Source organism: Catharus ustulatus, chromosome 2 (genome assembly GCF_009819885.2).
Source record: "Catharus ustulatus isolate bCatUst1 chromosome 2, bCatUst1.pri.v2, whole genome shotgun sequence".
In the NCBI taxonomy this organism is placed as follows: domain Eukaryota; kingdom Metazoa; phylum Chordata; class Aves; order Passeriformes; family Turdidae; genus Catharus; species Catharus ustulatus.
This window is the reverse complement of record NC_046222.1, coordinates 104,217,450-104,237,820: the sequence shown is the minus strand read 5'-3', so window position 1 is coordinate 104,237,820 and position 20,371 is coordinate 104,217,450. Positions and strand designations below refer to the sequence as shown.

The window sequence follows — 20,371 nt, the reverse complement described above, 5'->3', positions numbered from 1 at the left end:
AATTAGAGAACCAGATCTCTCTTAATTTGTATTTATGCGTATTTGAATTAGTCAACAATGGTAACGCAATCTTCTTAAAACAGAACGAACTTAAAAATACATGACTAATACATGATAAATTGGTAAATCTGCATAAGAATGAGAAAACTGAGCTGTTGTCCACGACTGCTAAAAAACCCAGCAGCTAGGTTGCAAGTCAACAGCTCAGAAAACTGTAACATGGTCTCTGATTAAAACAACAGGTGGATGGCATAAAAATGGCAACCAACAAACACAGAGGGAAAAATTAAAAAAGCGGAAAACCATGACTGTGGATCTATGGCAGACATAATCTTAAGTATGATGTCTGACATGTCATTATCGCATTTTTTATCTTACAGACCTTTTAGCTGGCTGCTGGCATATCTCAAGCCCCATCTTTGCCAGAGACAGATATTGTGCACACAGCTAAGCCTCTTTATTCAGTCCTGATCCCCAGAGAGCAACACAACTCACCTCACAGCATGTGAGAGAAGAAACTTCTCAGTACAAAACTCAGTTATGTTTTTGCAATGAAACTTGCTATCTTACTGTTTCTCTGGATGCTGAGAAACTATTACCAAAGCACCTGCTAGATGAGGAAACACAAAACTCCTGGTACACTGTCACTGAGGAGCAACCTCACTCACACCTCCAGCAGTTGTGAGAGACTTTCCTAAGATTTTATTAGACAAGATCTGATTAACAAAAATCAATGGAGCAAAACTGCTTAAGTGGGTCCTGCTGGAGATGGTGCTTGTCACCCCTCATACAAGTGTAGTTAAAAAAAACAAAACAAACCCAACAGAAACATGTCAAGCAGTCCTCCAACAGACAGCTAATTCCCTCCTGACTGCATTGCTACTACAGCAGTTATATAAAGCTCATATGAAAATAAACTCGTTCTAAAACTACCTTACATAGTCAACAAAATCCTCATTGAAGTTATACCTACATCAGGTTTTTGGTAACACTGTAGAATCACCTGAGCCTTACTTTCATAGTTACCAGATGTCATCAGTTCTCTTCAGGGCTCTGCATTCAAGTACACTAAATTACATAGCAAAGTTGCAGCTCCATAGTTCAGTCTCACGAAAAGGCAATTTTTTTAAAATGTGAGCTTGTAACCTGGCCCTCTTTCTAAAATCATGAAACTGCACTGGGGACACAATGCCAAGACACAAGCACCACCCCCACTTCCAGTCTGTCAAGGCAGCTGGGGAGCGTGAGCAGAGACAGAAGGTGCTCGGCAAGTGGGGATCTGAAGGAAGGATGTGGTGGGGATGACGTGAAATTACAGTAGACACAAACTGAAAATGCTGTGGCAGCAGTGAAATGAATGAAAGTTGCAAATCCCTGTCCATATGCATTCTTCCTCATAAATTCTGTCACTCTGATGACTGCAATAATCACTCTATAAAACAGCAATTTCTGTTCAAATAGAACCAGTAAACAAAACCTTAGTGCAATAAACTCTTCGAAGACCCATGCAGTGAGACTAAAAGCTTTTAAGGTTAAAAGCATAAACACAGAGGGCTGAAGAGCAGAAAGCATTGCCACACTGAATAGGTTTCATAGCAATGAACCAATTGCTTTTGCTGTGACATGACCAGTGCCCTAAAAGGCATCTTTCAGCAGACTTGAGAGAATGGCTTCCAGGTTTTTTCTGCCTCAAAAAATATAGGAAAACAGAATCCATCAAGCTATGCATAATCTGCAAATACATTACCATACATGAAAAATATACCCAAATGAACAGTGCAGATCTTGGGATGATCTTGGTATGAAACGTGACGACTTATCAGCTGTGGAATAGTTGAAGTATTTTACAGAGCATAAAAGCAGAGAGGAAATAAATGCAGAAAACAATTACTTAAATGACCCCCAATCTCAAAAATTGTTACACAAGTCAAAAACAGACTTGAAAACTGACTGAAATTCCTAATCGAGAGATTCCTACACTTTTTTTTTGTACTGACAGTGGTAACAGGTCCCAGTTCTGTGCTATATTTTTTCCCACACTGAGGTGTCTGTATATACTCTCAGTGGTACATACACAGCCATTTGGGAATTCTTGCCCTAGGCAGTGCCAAAAAATGCATATGTAGGACTGTGTTTTGCAAAATTTCACTGATAGGTTTTGCTATAACTGCAAAAATGGAGATGATGGAGGGTTTTTCATTTGGTTGCTCTTTTTTCAGTTAAAAATGGCTTCCCTTTGAAGCTACATTTGTCATTGATCATAAAATGACAAGGTATTATTTAACGAACAAACATAATGATGCTTGTTGCATGCTTGTTTGATCTGAAGGCTACATAGTTTTAATTGTTTACAATATGCCTGGCTCACATCAGAAATTCCTGTCAAATGTAGGTGTAGAAAAGGCAACTGGGGAGCCACACAGCCCAGGGAATGACTTTTCTTCTCCAGAGATGTGCCTCACCTCTTCTGGGAGCACAGTATTCCTCCTTTTAGACTCACAACTGGAGTGATGCTGAGTATTCCCCATGCTGGCTTATCTGGCACTCACAGATCCAGCTAAAATTGACATCTACCAAGTGCTCCTTTCATATCCCAATCTCTTTAGCACCACAAAAAGCATGTCTTTGTAAAACTGCAACCTTGAATTGCAGCAGCTACAGTACCTACTGCTGTATTTGTACAGGTGAGGGGAATGACAAAGAGGGGTCTGTTGAACCAACGTCTTGAACTGTTGCAGTCCTTGCTGGTTACTCGGGGTTACTTTGGGGATGAGCAATAGAGAAGTAATCTGTTGAACAAAGTTTTCTGTTTGTGAGCTAAGTGGATTTAGTTTTCTCTGGTTAACCTAAATAGTTTGCTGTACAAATAACTTATAAAACCCAAGTGTTTTTCAGTTATTTGCTAATTACTCGGTTCAATTATTCACACTGTAAGATCCTTCACTGAAACATTTGTTACTGTACAACCAAACAGAGAATAAAGAATTATGAACATCAAATTGCCTTTTACACACACCTTGGACATCTTGATGATGAACAGCCTCTATCCCAACACTGAGTACAAGTAACAAGCCGTTCCTACAAATCTTTGTATAACTAATCCTCAGTGTGGCCCTCTTTTCTGGAAAATAGTGAGATTTCATATGGAGATCTGTGTAATTTCCTTCAATAAATTTTCCTATTTCTTTAACTCCAGCAGTCCAGACTGAAGTTTGCATATACAGAGACCTTAAATTCAATTTCTGGAAATCACTAAATTAGCAATGTTATTACTTTAAAAGAAAGAGAGAAGAAAAACAAAAGAAAAGGAATAAACTATCTGACAATCCTTTTTTTTTTTTTTTCTTGTCCAACAATTTAACCATCTCTACATGGAAATAACCACCACTTCTTGTTTAATTGATTTCTCTGACATTTTATTTTTCGAAATTTCCAATACAAGCTCCTCCAATCCTCACCTCTGAAGTAACACAGTATGCCCCTTCAAAGTATTTGACAGAAAGGGAAGACAAAAACGAGCAAGGTTTTAGAAATTATTAAAACTACTAGCTCAGGAGAATCAACCTGCAGTTGCTATAATGGGATCCACCAGCAATCTCAAATTTTCTGGCTGCATAAGTGCCTGTTTTCTTTAATGTAACTCTTGACCTGGCACTACTGCTGAAACTTTGTACAATTCATAAAAGAATGGAAGGCCTGTAAGAGCTGATTACAGTTATACAGGCTGCCGGGGGGGAAAAAAAAGAGTTTGCGAGGGGGAAAGAAGTCATCTTTATGACCATAATTGGGTATATGGGCAAAATTCCTGGGAGATTCAGACACGTCAAGTAGAAACATTCCACAGCATCATGAAGTGATGAAAAATCAAAAGAAAATCACATGCAGGATGAGCAGACGTCCACACACAATCCCATCATTGCTTTACTGTGTTTCTAAACTCAAGTACAGTAAATTCACGAATACAAGCCGCACTGACTATAAGCCGCATCTCTGGGTGTTGGCAAATATTTTGGTTTTTGTCCATAGATAAGCCGCACACGAATATAAGCCGCTCTGTCGTTCGCAGCGAGGACCCGCGTGCAATTATTAACAGAACCGCGGGAGGGCGGGGTTTACTGGCTGAGCTAAGGCTGTGCAGGCTCGGCCCGCTAGGGGCCGCTGACGGGGCCAGGTGGCCCAGCCCGGTGCTGCAGCTCGGGGCCGGCCGCCGCTGCCACTGGGCTCGGTCACCCCAGGTCGGCGCTGCCCCACGGTGGCAGGCAGGGACGGAGCTTCCCCTGCTCCTACGGCAGCGGCAGCGGGCGGGGAGGGAGCTTTCCCGCGCCCGTGGCGCCGGCGGCGGGCAGGGACGGAGTTTCCCCGCTCCTGCCGGGGCGGCGGCGGGCGGGGACAAAGCACCCCGTCGGCTCCCCGAGCCGCGGCAATGGCTGCGCGGGGCTCCCGTCGGCTCCCCGGGCCGCAGCAATGGCGGCGGGCGCTTCCCCCCACCTCCCTGGGCCGCAGCAATGGCGGCGCGCGCTTCCCCCCCCCTCCCCGGGCCGCAGCAATGGCGGCGCCGGCTTCCCCCCCCCTCCCCGGGCCGCAGCAATGGCGGCGCCGGCTTCCCCCCCCCTCCCCGGGCCGCAGCAATGGCGGCGCCGGCTTCCCCCCCCCCTCCCCGGGCCGCAGCAATGGCGGCGTCGGCTTCCCCCCCCCTCCCCGGGCCGCAGCAATGGCGGCGCCGGCTTCCCCCCCCCTCCCCGGGCCGCAGCAATGGCGGCGCCGGCTTCCCCCCCCCCTCCCCGGGCCGCAGCAATGGCGGCGCGGGCTTCCCCCCCCCTCCACGGGCCGCAGCACTGGTGGTGCGGGCTTCCACCCCCCTCCCCGGGCCGCGGTAGGGGCGGCCCGGGTCCCCCCTCTCCTCCCCGGGCCGCAGCAATGGCGGCGCCGGGCCCCCCCCCGTCTCTCCCCTGGGCTGTGGCAGAGGAGGAAAGAGAGCTCTCCCGCCTCTCTCCCCGCCCCCCGTGCTGCCTACAGGGAGCCAGGCTCCACCCGCGGTGCAACAAAGTAGCGATTTGTAACAATCGCAAAATGCCGACTTTGCAGCTGCTTGGCTCAGCACTCTGGCAGGCACTTCTGAGGTTGTATTAGCCGCTCCTGATTATTAGCCGCATTTCCGGTTTAGGAGCAAAATCTTAGTCAAATTGGTGCGGCTTGTATTTGTGAAATTACTGTAACTCCAAAGCTGCCCGCACAGCTGCTTGCCAAAGGAACCAGATGCAAGCAGTGGAAAAACATTCACCCCAAGTTTGACATCTGGGTCCTGGAGTGCCATGTAAGCAGGAAGGGCAGAGTGGTGCAATGTGATGTTCTGAAATAAATCAGAGCCCCATCACAGCAGCTAAAAAAAAGTCCACAAAAACCCCCCGGTGAAATACAACCATGAACAAAATAATTTCCTCCAAAAACTAATGATGTACAAACAATACAGTCAATGTTAAATGAAGACTTTTGTAGGTCCAGATTTATCATGTAGAGAAGCAAGCCACATGTATCATTAAGGGCAGATTTGAATGCAATGTCTGTATGCAAAACCAGAAGCAAACAACTTCAGTTAGAGCAACTGTATTTTCTTAATTCAGGGCCTAGCACATACTAATCTAGTTCCTGAGGCAAGTGATGCAATTTCTTGCCATTGCCTGAGAGAATACAGTGATACTCTTCACTGTACTTGACTGCAGCTGCCATCTTAGCCTAGTATATTCTCTTCTATATGATGTACTGAGTGAGAACTGAGAATGCAACATGGATCCTTATCCTTAGATTTTTGTATAAACTGAATTATGTATCCATAAAAATATGGTCATAAACTCCCAGTGTACATATATGCAAAGGCTTCTCAAAAAGGACAACTGGTTTCTTTGAAATATGTTTGGTCACAGTAAGTGTCTGCTGCCTTAAGCCACTGGTAAGATTCTACTAACAAGTACAAAAAATAATGGTGGACAAGAATCCTACACCAGATCTTGCTTATTATTCACAACAGACTGAGATTCTTCTCTTGGTTGAGGTTTATGTTTCTCAGTACCTCTCTGGTTTTGGCAGCGTCTGCTTATTTTGAAGAGTTACCTTTGCAATTACATAAAGGGCTTAACAAGGACACACATTAGCAATTTAAAGTAGAGAACTGCAGTTGAAATATATTTTTAGAAAAATCAGTTGAACAATAGGGCTTGCACATTTGTTTCAAGATCAGGATTGCTAAATGATTAAAATTATTTCCAGAACACTGGGAAATGTTTTCGATATTACAAGCTCTTTCACAGTCACTGGGAAATATAAAGAAAGGATTCCTAGCTGTAGGTAAAATTACAGTATGTCTAGTTACCCAAAGTTTTGTAGAGTGATTATTCACTAATATTAAATGTTACGCCCTTTTTTCTTGGATATTGGACCTGTTTGCTTTCTGCCAAGAATTCAGAGTAAATGTCTGCTACCCAAAATTATTTTATTATGTGCCAAAGAATGTTTTTGGCAGGTATTTTTTTTACTTTTTCATGCAGGAAAGTATGTTGGAGAAGATTAATACAACTTGGAAATGATCTTTTGATGAGTGGTACTTGGCACTCACTGTTTAACCTTTCTGAGGGCTGCAAATTAACAAAGAGAGAAATACGATACAGACAGAAAACAGAGCACAAGCAATGGAAAGAGGAACTTATAAAAATCTCTTGAAAATAAGGTCTGAAATAATCCCCTTTTTCAGTCACTCTATGTAAATGAGAATGACAATTGCAAATAAATATCAGTACAGATTTAGCACTTATTGCAACTATGAAAGTTTGACACAGCTTATGAAGGCCACAAGGATGAAAAGATTCTTTTCTTCCTCAATTAATGGGATGCTGTTATCTTTTAGCCCTGTCTGTGCAACCAAACATCCAAAGAAAGAGACATGCATAATTTTAAGGATCATGTTTACGTGGTCGTATGAACTTTCCTTAAGCTATGTTACTGTCTCTGCTCCAGCAAACACCTCTAACAGGTGGTAAGCAGGACACCACAGATGACACTCAAGGGACATTCAGGAACCAAACACCAGGAAGGTTTCTGTGGATGGTGACTACAAACAGAGCCCTAACACAGGATGGGTGTGAGGAGGGTGGTCTGTAAGCACCTTGGCTGTGCAGGCAGAACGTTCTCAGCATAGAGGTTATTAGCAAAACTTGCAAAGTTCCACTGGGCCTGGAGACTCAAACTGAAAAGCAGTAAAGTGAGAAATGTGTAGGACTGCACTGGTTTTACCAGCAAAGTCATCTTGACCTTTAGACATCTGCCTTCTACCCAACATGCTATTTTCTTAATACCCTAAAAATACGGTGTTTTTGCAAGCTTTAAAAAACAGGACATGAAGTGATCAGAACCAAAATTTGTACCATGGAATAAATTTGTAAAGGTATAATTGTTTATGTTTGTGTAACTTAAAAATCACTGTGTTTGCTCAGTGTCCAAGATCCAACACTGTACAGCAACCAAAGAAAAACTGAAATAGTCAAGTTTAGAAAACTGTGAAGAGACCTAGAAGGAAATATGAGGTAAGAAGGATTTTGCAAATGGCAAAACCCCAAAACACTCAGTGTATTTATTTCCTTCACATGAACTTAAAGCTTCTGCACCAATTATGAAACAGGGTAAATAGAATGAAATTTTCAAACAGACCTCTTGAGGTGCATTTGAACATTTGAAAATATTGTTTATACATTTGTATATAAAGAAATATCTGGACACAAAAGTCACAACTCTGTGCATATAAAGCCATAAAAATGGGTCTCATAGAGCCTATTAAATTCTTTTGAAAATTTACCAGAACAAAGCAGGACAAACCAAATTACCTCTTTACCTGTGAAAATATTCTTCCCTCGCCATCACAGAATTTGGATTTTGAGAAGTCAACCATCAAATACTGCAAGGACATATTCACTGCTCTGTGAAAAAAGTGTCCAGTTTGGTTCTGACTTGCACAGGTGCTCAGTTTCATTCTTTGCAAGATCTGTAGCATTGTGAAGTTTAAACAAAGCTTTGGGAACTGCAGTCCAACAAAACTTGTTGCCTTCTAATGTTGACCCTGATTTTCTTAAAATGTGTTTCTTGTTTACAAAGAGAATATATCTTTACTACCAGAGAGAGAAACTGCGCATAATAATACAGTTCTTAATTTAGAAATGGATTTGTCTTTTCAGCATAATCCATTCTCAAACAATGAAGCATAATTTCAAATTCAGGATGAGGCCCATACAGTCACTACCCAGTTTAAAACAAATACAGAGAAGTAGAGGAGATATTAAAAAAAAGGATTGTGGTTTATTAAAATCCCTTATGTACCCTTTTGATAATATATTATTTTACTACAAAAATATTATGCTGGGGGCATTATATATATATATTATACTATATGAAATATGTGTTGTTACAGAAGGTTTCATGTCATATAAGAACATTCATTCTGAGGTGACTTCTATGAAATAGTTTGATTTAAAGCAAACAATTTTTGTGTCAAATTTCATAAGTGTTCTTATCCAACAGCCACTTTAACATGTATTGCACTCCTAGAACAACACTGTGGCCTTATTTATCTAAAATAATTCATGAAAACTCTTGTAACTTTCGGTTCTATGGTTCTTGGCTGGTTCTATAGTCAACTTGCAATAAATCAAAGATCTGGATCAAAACCTGAAGTTACTTTACTTTAATTGGGTAGGCTGGCCCTAGAAAGGATAATGCATCACATAAATAGGACTGCATGCCCACAAATCAAGTCTGTGCTAAGCCATGAGAATTAAAGGTAGAGCTTGTTTTGCTCTGAAATTTCACTATTGTACAGCTGAAAAGCTGAAAGAATCCCTGCCTTCAGTCTTAACCATCAGCTCCTGAAAAATAGCTAGCATCCCATTCATCCTGCTTTTGGGGATATATTCACCCATAAATTCATAAATAATACTCTGAAATAACTGAAAAAGAATGTCAAATATTGTCCCAGTATCCATGAAATACTTTTTACTCAGAGGATTTCAATACATTTTAGGACTATGAAAATTCAACATCTGCTTTGAGGTGCTGTTCATAATATTAACTTTGCTTTCAAACAGGAAAATTGAGGGACAGAAATTTTAGGGTGAGGTATAAACACTCAGTTTTTATGTATGCCCTTGCAAAATGTACCACTTTATTTATATATATATATTTATTTTTTAAAAAATATGCCTTTATGTATTTATATATACCTGGTCAGCAGTCAGTTATAGCAGCACAGAGGGAGCTGTGCAAAGAGAAGCTCAGCAGTGCCCTTACTCTGAGCTCGGTCTGTGAGCTACAGCCACTCTGTGCTGCAGGCAGGACACACGAGGCCCACGAGACTGCAGCAACACGCATGTCAACACAAATAATGCAGCCACAGATTGTTACCGAACCAACACTAAAATGTGTGTTTTATCTTTGCCTGGCAGGCTGTCATTTCAAGGAGGCATTTTTCCCTCAGCAAACAAAAGGTCTCCATCATCCCTGCTTTGAGAGCACACCTGCGCCCAGAGCCTTGGGAACATTGCAGTGACTGCCCTGCAGACCTTTCTGTACAGGTTGTTTAAAGGATCTTTGAGGCTCTCCAGGGCTGAGCAGGAGGTTGGACTACTTGAACATGAGCCAGCAGCGTGTCCTTGCAGCACAGAAAGCCAAGAGCATCCTGAGCTGTACCACAAAAAGCACTGCCAGAAGGTCAGTGGAGGGGATCCTCACCCTCTACTCAGCACTGGTGAGACAAGCCTGGAGTGCTGTATCCACATCTGGGCTCCTGAGTAAGAGAGAGACAGGGATGCACTGCAGAGAGTCCAGTGAAAAACTATAAAGATAATCAACAGACTGGTGCATATGCCATACAAGGAGAGGCTGAGAACTGGGACTGCTCAGCCTGGGGAAGAGAAGGCTCACAGAGGATGTTATCCATGTGCAAAAATACCTGAGAGGTACAGGCAAAGAGGATGGGCACTTTTTCCAGTGCTGCCCTGTGATAGGAGGTAATCAGCACAAAATGAAACAAAATTTCAGTGAAATTCCACTGAAACAAACCATTTTTAACTGTGGTGGTGATAAACGTATTGGAACTGGCTGTCCAGTGAAGGTGTGGACTCTCAATCCTTAGGAGATATTCAAAACCCAACTGGACACAGCCCTGGGTTACCTGCTGCAGCTGACCCTGCTGTGAGCAGGGGAGATGGATTAGATGATCCCCAATGGCCCCTGCCAACCTGAACTATTCTCTGATTCTGTCATCTCCTGAGATACTATCCAGACCGAGCCCTCCTATGATCCTAATGAGCCAAACTGTAAGAAAATACAAAAAAAAGGCAAAAGAAAAATCATTATCCAGTGACTCTGCCATCAGTACACACTGCCACGCTGGACAACTGCCTTTACTGACCAAGTGATTAATTCTTCTAATGAATTATTCTTCAAGGTATAAATTTTAAAAATTTAAGAAAAAAACCATGCACTGTACATTCCTCTTCTTCCTTGCAGCAGTCTTCCTACACAAAGGAAGCAGTTAGCTTTGAAGCAAATTTAGCTGACCTATATATGCCAATCTTTTATGCTTTGCTTAATCTGAATTATTTTCAACATGCACGTCTCTCGTCTCTGACTCAGGGACTCTGTGCCATACACAGTTGTTCAAAAATACTCTAAACATACCTCATGCAAGCAAAGTATGGACTTCAGAGAAAAATTACACAGGCTTATGTAAGTAAAGACTGTTGCATCAGGCACGAATTCAAAAGAACAGAATACTGATCTTCAGTCATTCCCCACTGCCTGAGAACTTATGCAAGCAAACTGTGATATTTACAGCTGCTGTAAAATTTCTATGTTGAAAAAGAGTTATTCAATAAAAAAGGTAATTTCCTTAAAATTTTGTTGCTTCCTTTTTAAAAAATCTTGCAAATGTCATTGGGAAAAAAAGTAATTTAGTACTGTTCCAACTATTTGTATTTAGTTTCATCACAAGGATGAAATCCCAGAAACATCATAATATCCACATTTTGGATCGTCTCATATTTTCCAAAGGCAAAATGACAGCAAAATGCCTTGGATGTGGTTAACAGGAAAAGCCCATATTTACACATGCCTAACTACAAAGACTTTTGTGACTCACAGAAACTCTTTGCTCTATGCCCTTGAATTGATGCTTAAAACCTGAGAGAAAATATTTTTTTCTAGGAAAATAAGTACAATCTGTCAACTAGCCAGACCAATGTGCTGCTATAATCCTGAATTTACAGAGGGGGAAAAAACCCTTTTATTAGCTGTCTTCATTTTTATGTTTGGGAAGAAAACAAATGAAAATTCTAAAATAAAATGGTAAATTGTCCCAAGTCGGCATCTAAAAATTTCACTGACATGTTTTTTAGCAAAAGCATCTAGCAACTATTTTTATTGTCTCAGATGTGGTACAGATTGTACATGGTGCAGATTATACACTGGGGAACAGTTATCAAGGGTGTGTCATAAAACATGGAAAAATTCAAGTCAAAAAAGTAAAAATTTGAGTGAAAATGGAAACTTACACAATTTTAACTCTAACCAGTCATTGCAAGATAATAAATGTTCTATTAGAGAACAGTGTAAGCCACGGGCAACTGGGGAGTTGATTTTCAGAGAAGAAAATGCAGCATGCATATAAATGCTAGAAAAGGAACACTGTTAAATGATCAATACATCAAAAATACTCAATTTGAAAAAGCTTTAATAACTGAATTGACACGTTGGGCTGGGTAGGGAAGGTAATTTATTGTAGCATTTGGACTGATGACAGGATTTGCACTCACAACAGATGACAACACATTTTAGCTTAAAAAATATGCGAGAAATTTGATTTCCTTTGGTTTTGTTGTCCTCCCTCAATTCTTAGAAATTTCCTCATTGCATTATACTACTCTGACTTCCATTCCAAAGAACAAATAATTATCTGTTTGTCTTTTGGAAAAAATGGAACAGGAAAACTCTACATTATGAATTCTGTATTTTTTTTTCAGAAGCTAAAGAAAACCAGTAGAAGAACTATGTCAGATGGTTGCTAGCAAAAGTATATTTCTCAGGTGTTTGAAGAAGTGCAAAGTTAATACAATTAAGTTAGTATTAGTATTATCTATTATCAATTGCAATTAACATAATTTGGATGCCAGAATCATGGCTACCTTGGTATAGTTTGCTTCACTTTCATCAATGCACCTGCTGTGTCCACCACAGGAGTACTTTGTGCTCCTACTTCCACACTGGTTGTACACTCTTCGCGTAGATGTACCTAACCCAGACCAACATTTCATTTAAAAGTAGACTTTGTATCAAGACACCTACAAATAAATATAACCTGACTTTAAGAGGTTTGACTCCTGAGATAATCAATGCTTGAAAGGCCTCAGCACTTTTAAGAATGACCCCCTTAAATCATGCACTGAAAAAAGCTTGTAATAAAAAAGGAGAAAACTAGACATTGCAAGACTTGACTTTGGATAGGAAGAGATAACCCTGAACTGAAAATAAACACTTGTTCTCTTTGAACCTCGAGAAAGGGGCATTCATGGTCTTACTGTGGAAGTGGTTAACACCTCGTCACCTTAATGGTGAAATTCCTATGACATTAAGCCATGGAGCATAAATGGAAATTATGATAAACTGCTTTGATTTTCTGGGCATAGATAAGCACTGAAACAGTCACCTGTGTGAAGAGGCAACTATTCACTTATTTCAATAGAGCTAAACATTTAGAGCCTCAACTTGTCCGAGCCCTGCCTTGTAAGTGAGGGATTTGACTGCACTTGCCCTGCACCAGGGTTCTTCTCCAGCCGGCTCCTCCAGCAGCAGGCAACTCAAAGCACTCTCCCTGGCTGCACTTCCTTCTGTTAAACCATGATTAGTCAGTATAACTCACCAAATGCCACAACTTACTATTTAATTCCATCTGCAGATACACTTGGTAATAATTTTATATTTCCCTCCAGGTAACCAATAAAGCTGTTGAGTAGCATTATGCCAGGAAGAGATTCCTGTGACTTCCCACTAGAAGTAACCCTTGAGATGAATACTCCCCAGTTATAATCACTTCTCAAGATGTTTCTGTTATCTGATTTTTAATCCATTTGGTAACATTGGATTACACTGATTATTTTATTTTGGTTTAAACCATAGTGTCAACAAGACTAAATAAATGTCATAAAATAGTCTAAGTGTATTAATGTCAGCACAGTTATCTCTGTCAACTTCATTTCAGATCTCAAAAAATGCAGTATTCAAGTACGGTTGACAAGATCTATTATCCATAAAAACTTGCTGGTTGGCATTTGGCATGATGTCATCTCTTCAGATTTGTTGGAGATATTTAGTCTCCACCTTCCAATGATTGTCCTTGACCTATGATTACCTGGATCATTTTTGTTTAACCTTTAAAAATTCTGGCACAACATTTGCTTTTTCCAGTTCACTGAAACTCTCCTCAGTATGCCAAGTTTTGTTAAAAAGCAACAATAATGGTTTGGACAGTTCAACTCTATTAATACTCTCCTGTGCAAGGTTTCTGGTCTGACAGAAAATTAAGGAGGAAATATATAATTACTGAATTTCACTTCTAACTTCAAGTTTACAAGAGCTGAACTCCTACTAGAATCAGAATCACCTGCCAGCATCTTCATAATGAAGTGCTGAGCTCCCTTCAGCATCTTTGCTACAATGCTTTAAAGAATCTCAAGTGCTTCTGTATCTTGCAGATGCAAAATACATGAAATGCTATAAGGACATTTTGTTTTTCAGATACTTATTCTGCCATATGTATCTCCTTTGTTATTTCTCTCTTCCTCCCATCATTTGCCTACACTTTATGGGAAAGCCTGAAAGTTTTACACTATAAGATTAAAGATACCTGAAAAAAAAGAAGCGAACTTTTGTACGGTCTTGTAAGCAACATTCATGGTTGTGTCTGATAAAAGTTTTAGAAGCTTTGGGTTCAAAAGGCTAACAAATAATCAGTGTGACAACCCTGTTTTTGACAAACTCCTTAAACTGTACAGGTTTAAATTCAGGCTGTATTTCAACATTAGCCCTTTAAATCTGGACTGCATTATTTCTGAGGCTGTGGATTAAATATTTTTCATTTGCTGTTGCATCTTATGGCATTTATAGTAGCAGGTGGAAAGCCAAAATACTGTGTAACAGTTTCTGTCTTATTGCCTTACTTCATCTGAAAATACAGATATAAAAATTTCTTTGGAAAAAACAATGACTGTAGGAAAAAGGTTTCAAACTAAATGTAGCTTTTTTAACAGATTAGTGTATTCATCATTGGTTATTGCTCTAGTTTGCTGAATGGCATTCCTAACAAACTGTCAGGTATATCTACCACATTCGTATCTAGATTTCATTCATCTAGATTTCAATATTTCAATAGATTTCAGTTTGAAGCATATTTGAATACTTCTTCAAATATTTAACCTCAATTTCCGCTCTCTTATATGTGTAAAATACAACATAACAGTGGAAATATGACGTTTTTGTGAATGTCTTCAACATGTGTGGATTAAATAATAAAATTTTTTCACCCTCTAGATAAGAATATAAGAGCAGTACAACTTGCCATTAACATACATTTGCATGTAAGGTTTCCTGTAAAATGGCAAAAGTGATTGCTTGCTTGTGGGAGATGCTACCTAGAGTAACATTTTCCTGACATTTGGTTGATCCCACCATTCTTGATTGACTTTGTAAAGCCTCCTGAATCACTACACAACACTAACCTCCTGATGTATCAAGAAGAATAAAAAGGGTTTTTTCACATCAGGAAAAGTTACTGTATTAACACACTTGTTCAGAATCTCCTACAAACCAAATGTAACAATGTAAAATAACTTCAGGATTCTTTATGCTTTGATTACATCCATTGGTGCACTGGTCTTAGTGTTTAAAAGTTCTTTCCAGTGAGTTACACAATGGTTTATTCTTAAAAGTAAACTTAGTGTGGATGAAATTTTAGTTTTGTTAGTTCCTCTTTTTCTTTCATCTGTTTGCACACCTGATCTAGACAACTTTTTATAAGCTCCAGTATTAGAGAGTGTGAGACAACAGCTAACACAGGCCAACTCTTGAAGAACTGTTTGAAAAAACCAAACCCTAAAAAAGTATGATAAATCTTCTTAATTTAAGTGGAGATTCTTTTAATATGGATCCAGTTTCCTGGGATTGAAATAGTCTTGCAAGTGGAAGAAACAACTCAAAATAATGTACCTAATGAATACCAGCTGTAGTGAGCAACAGATGCAGGCTAAGGCAGTATCTGCTACCTGCTGGATTCTGGTTCTGTGTACAAGTCATCTCTTGGGTCTTGAGGGCTTATTCTAGAACTGGCTTCAAGTCTTCTGACAGGGTGACACCTATTTTCCATAGATCTTTTTGTTTGTTTGTTTCAGCATGTTAAACATGAAATATTTTTAGTCAATTCTGCTTTTACCAACACAAAACATAGGGTCAGTACCAAGTAAACTGTGATTCTGGTTACAAAGCCTTTGTCAATGTTTCTCAGCTCCCCTACCATCTCTACAGTAACAGAACGTTTTCCATTAGCTAAGACACTCTCTACTTCTTGCAGTCAAAGAGTGGAAAGAGACTATGGATATAAAACAAACCCAAAATATAATTTTAAATTTAATTTTTTAAGAAGATTTTAAAGCCCTGTGGTATTTTCCAATACAAAACAGGTAGAGATGGAAGTGGTATGAAGACAGAGCCATGATGACACTTGTGCAGCACAGTTTACATACTTAATTACCCTAAGAATGGTCTAAACCATCAGAAACTTGCACACAAATTTCTCTTTAGAGCCAACATAAACCCAGTGTAAACAATTTCACATTGCTAAGGAAAAAAAGATACAACATACATGTGTATTTTTGCATGTGCTGCCAAAAATGACTTTGGCTGACATGATATAACTATCAAACGATTTGTTAACATCATTTTATTTACTTCTTGTTTTGCCTAACTGCAATGTTTATTTTGTACCTGTGCATGTTTGCACTTTTATTATGTTGTAGTCAATGATTTCAAAGAAACAGGGGTTTGTGCAAGAAATATTTAGTCTGTCAGCCTGAAACACTCAAGGAAACATTCCTAGAGGAATATCATGCAAAAAAGCAATTTCCCCATTCCATTTATGACCAGAAGTTATGAAGAAAGACAAGGAATTTACCCGATTCCTGGAGATAGCGATACACCAAGAAATTCACTTCGTCACTGGTTATGCTCATCTTAGCCCAACCTCAATATGATGAGGTTTACGAGAAGTGTGATCCACGCTCTGTTCAAAGGGAGAGAAAAGAACAAGTTTTGTTTTATCTTAATTCACTATGAAATGTGATATCAAAACAGAGGTGGGAATTAAGGTATTTAAAGATGTCATAAAGTTATTAGAGCTGTAATGTCCCAATGTGAGGCATCCATTAAATATTATGAATCAAGTACTGTACTGCATCTTTTAGTACAATTCAGTATTTAACATAGATGAGAGAGTCAGAGAGAGCATTTTAAATACTGGAAGACTTCTTTAATGTCAACTCCTTCACTAGTAGTGTGGCTTTACTACAGGTTCTTCGGAGACTTCTTTTTACTCTGTGTTTTCAGAATTGCTGAAAAAGTTAGTCACGTATAACACACCAAATTATAATATTTTTGCAGCTCTGGATTTGTAATCCAGTTTTTTGTTCAGTTGCTTGTCCACAGGAGACAGATTATTTCCTTACAAAACCATATTATGCAATGAATGGGGCAGAAGGGAGCGAGAACATCATATACCTTGAGCCTACAAGGAAGACAAATACCCTTGCATTATATAAAGCTGTAATATTATAATGCCTCTGTTGAATAATGTTGAGCAAGAATTAAACTCCAATTTTTCATTTAAGTAATTGCAATCTTCAGGATGACGGTTTTACATTACTATTTTGGGCATATACTCTGGTAATAAAAACACTGGCTTTAGATGATAAATTTGTTTTGAACGTTTTCCATTAAATCTTGATGATTCATTCCTGTTTGGGAATCTGACTTAAGTAGTTTGGTTTCAAAAGACCTAAGTACTCTTCAGACATAAACTTTGCAGCTGTGTCAGCCACACCATACCTCTAAGTGATCACACAGAGCTTTGGCGCACACGGGGCGCTCACTGCGCGTACAAATGACCGCGTGTAGGCGTGTGCCGGGGGTTTCGATTTCCCGTATGTCTCTTCTTGGCAAGTGGAAAGGTCATCTTTGTTCATCAAAAACCTCTTCAGTAATTCCTGCTGCCTAAAGTAGCACCTGCTACTGGCGGCGATGGTGATCGAGGACGCCTCCCCTGCTGATGGTTTAAACCAGCAGGTCACTCATGACTGTAACAGATGTCTTTGCATATTTATGTAAATGGAGGTCTTTCGAACCCTGGTAAGCCTTTTATTATCCCAGGTTGTATTTCATCAATAGTTCGGATGCTGTTTTTTTCTTATGAAACCATAGCTTGCTAATTTGGCAGACATCTTCCTCAAATGCTTGAGTCTTAATTGTTACAGTTTGCATTTTTTGGACAACAAGATGAAACAAAGTACTGAAAATCATTTGGTCTCCGTAAGGAAAATTTCATCTCCTTTGGAAAGGATGAATGCTTGCTGCTAAGATTCTGGCTGAGGACAGCATCAGCTGTATCCAACATCCATTCCCGTCACACATGCCACGTATTGCCCTGGGAAGCCACTCAGTCTCTTTTCTCCTCAATCCCCCATCTGTAAAATGGGCTCAAACTTCTCTGCCACATGGTTAGGAGACTGGAAGCACTGATCATGGTTAGGACTGAAGTTACCAAGGTTGGCAACTGCAAACAGTGAAAGCACCACTTCCAGTCTAACTTTATATGTACTTCTTCCAGATAAACAGGCTTGGACCTGAATAATTACTAACCTCCTGTGCCCTTTTTGCATAATCATTGCCGTACAATGAAGAACAAGACAGACATTCACAGCAACAGTTAAAGCCATTTTCATCTCTGTGTGTTTAAAATACATCTGTATCGTTGCTATGCTCATGATAGTAATAAATCAAAAGAATTTGATAGCTGTGGGTTGAAAAAAAAAACAACCCACTTTTAAAAGCATTTTTAAAAATAGCTGCTTCAGAGTTTGGTGGTAGGAAAGTTGGTAAAGATGAAACCGCTTACAAAAATTCAGTTTCAGCAATGACGTACTCTGTGGTAAGATGAACTTTATTAAAAAAAAAAAATCAAGACGTTCAAATGCCATTTCTGAATGCATCCTGACAATTTCAGATATTAACATGGTATTTCCCATATGCAGAGGGTTGCTTTGGGAAAAGGGTGGCAAAGGAAAGGAAGAATGCTGGGTTTTGTTTGTTTTTCTAAAGATGACTTTCCTTAAATTAATTAAAAGCAGAGAAAATCAGTGTGATTGCAAAACAGTCTCCCAGCTCCAGAAAAAACCCCTCTATAGCATCTACCTTTGTATCAGAATCCCAAGTACACTCAGTAATAGTTGAATTTACAATACTTTGACACATGTGTCAGATCATATCTTCATACACACATTGTCACCATGCCACAAATAACCAGATGATCTCTACCCATATATTAAAGGTTTCTTCTCTCCCACAGATGCCAGTGTAGCCATCAGATACACAACTGTAAAGTTTTCACCCCTCCTAAGCAAGACACAGCTTTAAGGATTTTGACACAGATTTTGGCTTTTACCCAGAGAAATCTATTCATTAGAAATGTGGTTGACCACATTCAATTTCATTAAAGCTTTTTCTGATTCCCTCCTTCTCTGCAAATAAACAGTCCAAATAAAAGTCCAAATAAAAAAAGACATGGTGGGGAGGAGAGGAATATCCTTATGTTTTGTGTATCTCCAAGACAGATTTGTAAGGAACAAATAACTAGCCTTCCCCTCAACATATTTTTTAAATGTAGAAATGTAAACTTCTGTAGGAAATCACAGAAACTTTTGGTCACCACTCCGATAGATTTATTTCTCCTAACTGATGGCCTCCTTTTGTTACTGACAACTGGTATTACCTAGATTAATAGTTTTTTAAAAGAAATGAAGTGCAGTTTATAAATAACACTGATGTGCCTTTGGAGACGCTTCACATTTAAACCAGCAGTAACATCTTAATTCTTCAAAATGTCAGGAGGATTAGCAAAAAGCATTCAAACATGTTTGAACTTTCTTTACTTGAAACACTTTTTCCTGCAGCCAATTACAGTAGTTTCACGAATACAAGCCGCACAGAGTATAAGCCGCACCCCCGGTGCCTCGACAATGTTGCTGTCTTTGTCAATAGATAAGCCGCACCCCGAATATTAGCCGCACTTTCGTTCGTAGCGAGAATCCGTGCGCAGCTTTCACAAATTGGCCAATTAGTAACAGGATCGCGGCAGAGCGGGATTTACTGGCTCGGGGCGGGGCCAGGAAGGCTCGGCCCGCTCATGGTTGCCGACGGGGCCGGCTAGGTGGTGCTGCAGCCGCCGCCGGGCTCACTGGCCCCCCTCTCCCGTCAGCACCGCCTTGCTGCCGCGTTTGCTCGTCCTGCCGGCGGGCCAGCCGCCCTGCTGCTGCGTTTGCTCACCCTGGTCGGCACTGTAGGCCCCCGCACCGCCGGGCTCCCCCACGCTGCTGGCCCCGATTCTGCTGGGCTTCCCCCGCAGCCAGGCAGCCCCACCCGCCCGGCTTCCTGCTTCTGCCATGCTCCCCTGCACTGCTAGCCCCAGTTCTCCCGGGCTCCCCCGCCCTGCTGGCCCGGGCTCTGCCGCCCCCCTGCCCCGCCCTGCTGGCTCAGGCTCAGCCGCCCGCCCCCCACACTGCTGGCCCCACCTCTGCCAGGCTTTCCCACCTCAGCCGGGGCCGGCCGGGCTCCAGCTTGGCTTGGGGCTGCCGCGGGCTCTCACTTCCGTGTTGGCAGCTTTTAGAATATTGTCCATGTATTAGCCGCCCTCGAATATTAGCCGCACTTCCGGGTTTCCACCAAACTTTTGGTCAAATTGGTGCGGCTTGTATTCGTGAAATTACTGTACACATAATGGGAAGTGCTATTTACTTCAACCTCACTTTAAAAATTTGGCCTGTGATCCTGTAGATATTTAAGAATGCCCAAACATGTGACTTGAGCCAATTAAGACTTCCTAAAATACAATGGATGCAAAACATACAAACCCTATCAGTGGATGGATGGTTGTCATGATAATTTAAAATTAAATGTAACACTTATTTTAAATAAATACTCAGCTCTTCATTCTATAAGGACAGGTTTGCAGAAATGC

At 40.5% G+C, this 20,371-nt stretch overlaps 1 protein-coding gene across 2 annotated transcripts in view; it reads right to left on the bottom strand.

Annotated features, from left to right (window-relative positions):
- The window catches only part of TBL1X (transducin beta like 1 X-linked), a 196,804-nt gene that overhangs the window by 41,204 nt on the left and 135,229 nt on the right, over nt 1–20,371 (bottom strand). For both annotated transcript variants that reach the window (XM_033051951.1, XM_033051952.1), the window contains one exon: nt 16,259–16,366. In XM_033051951.1, coding sequence (XP_032907842.1) covers nt 16,259–16,316 — 58 coding nt within the window. In that variant the 5' untranslated portion in view covers nt 16,317–16,366. The remainder of the gene's footprint in view (nt 1–16,258; nt 16,367–20,371) is intronic.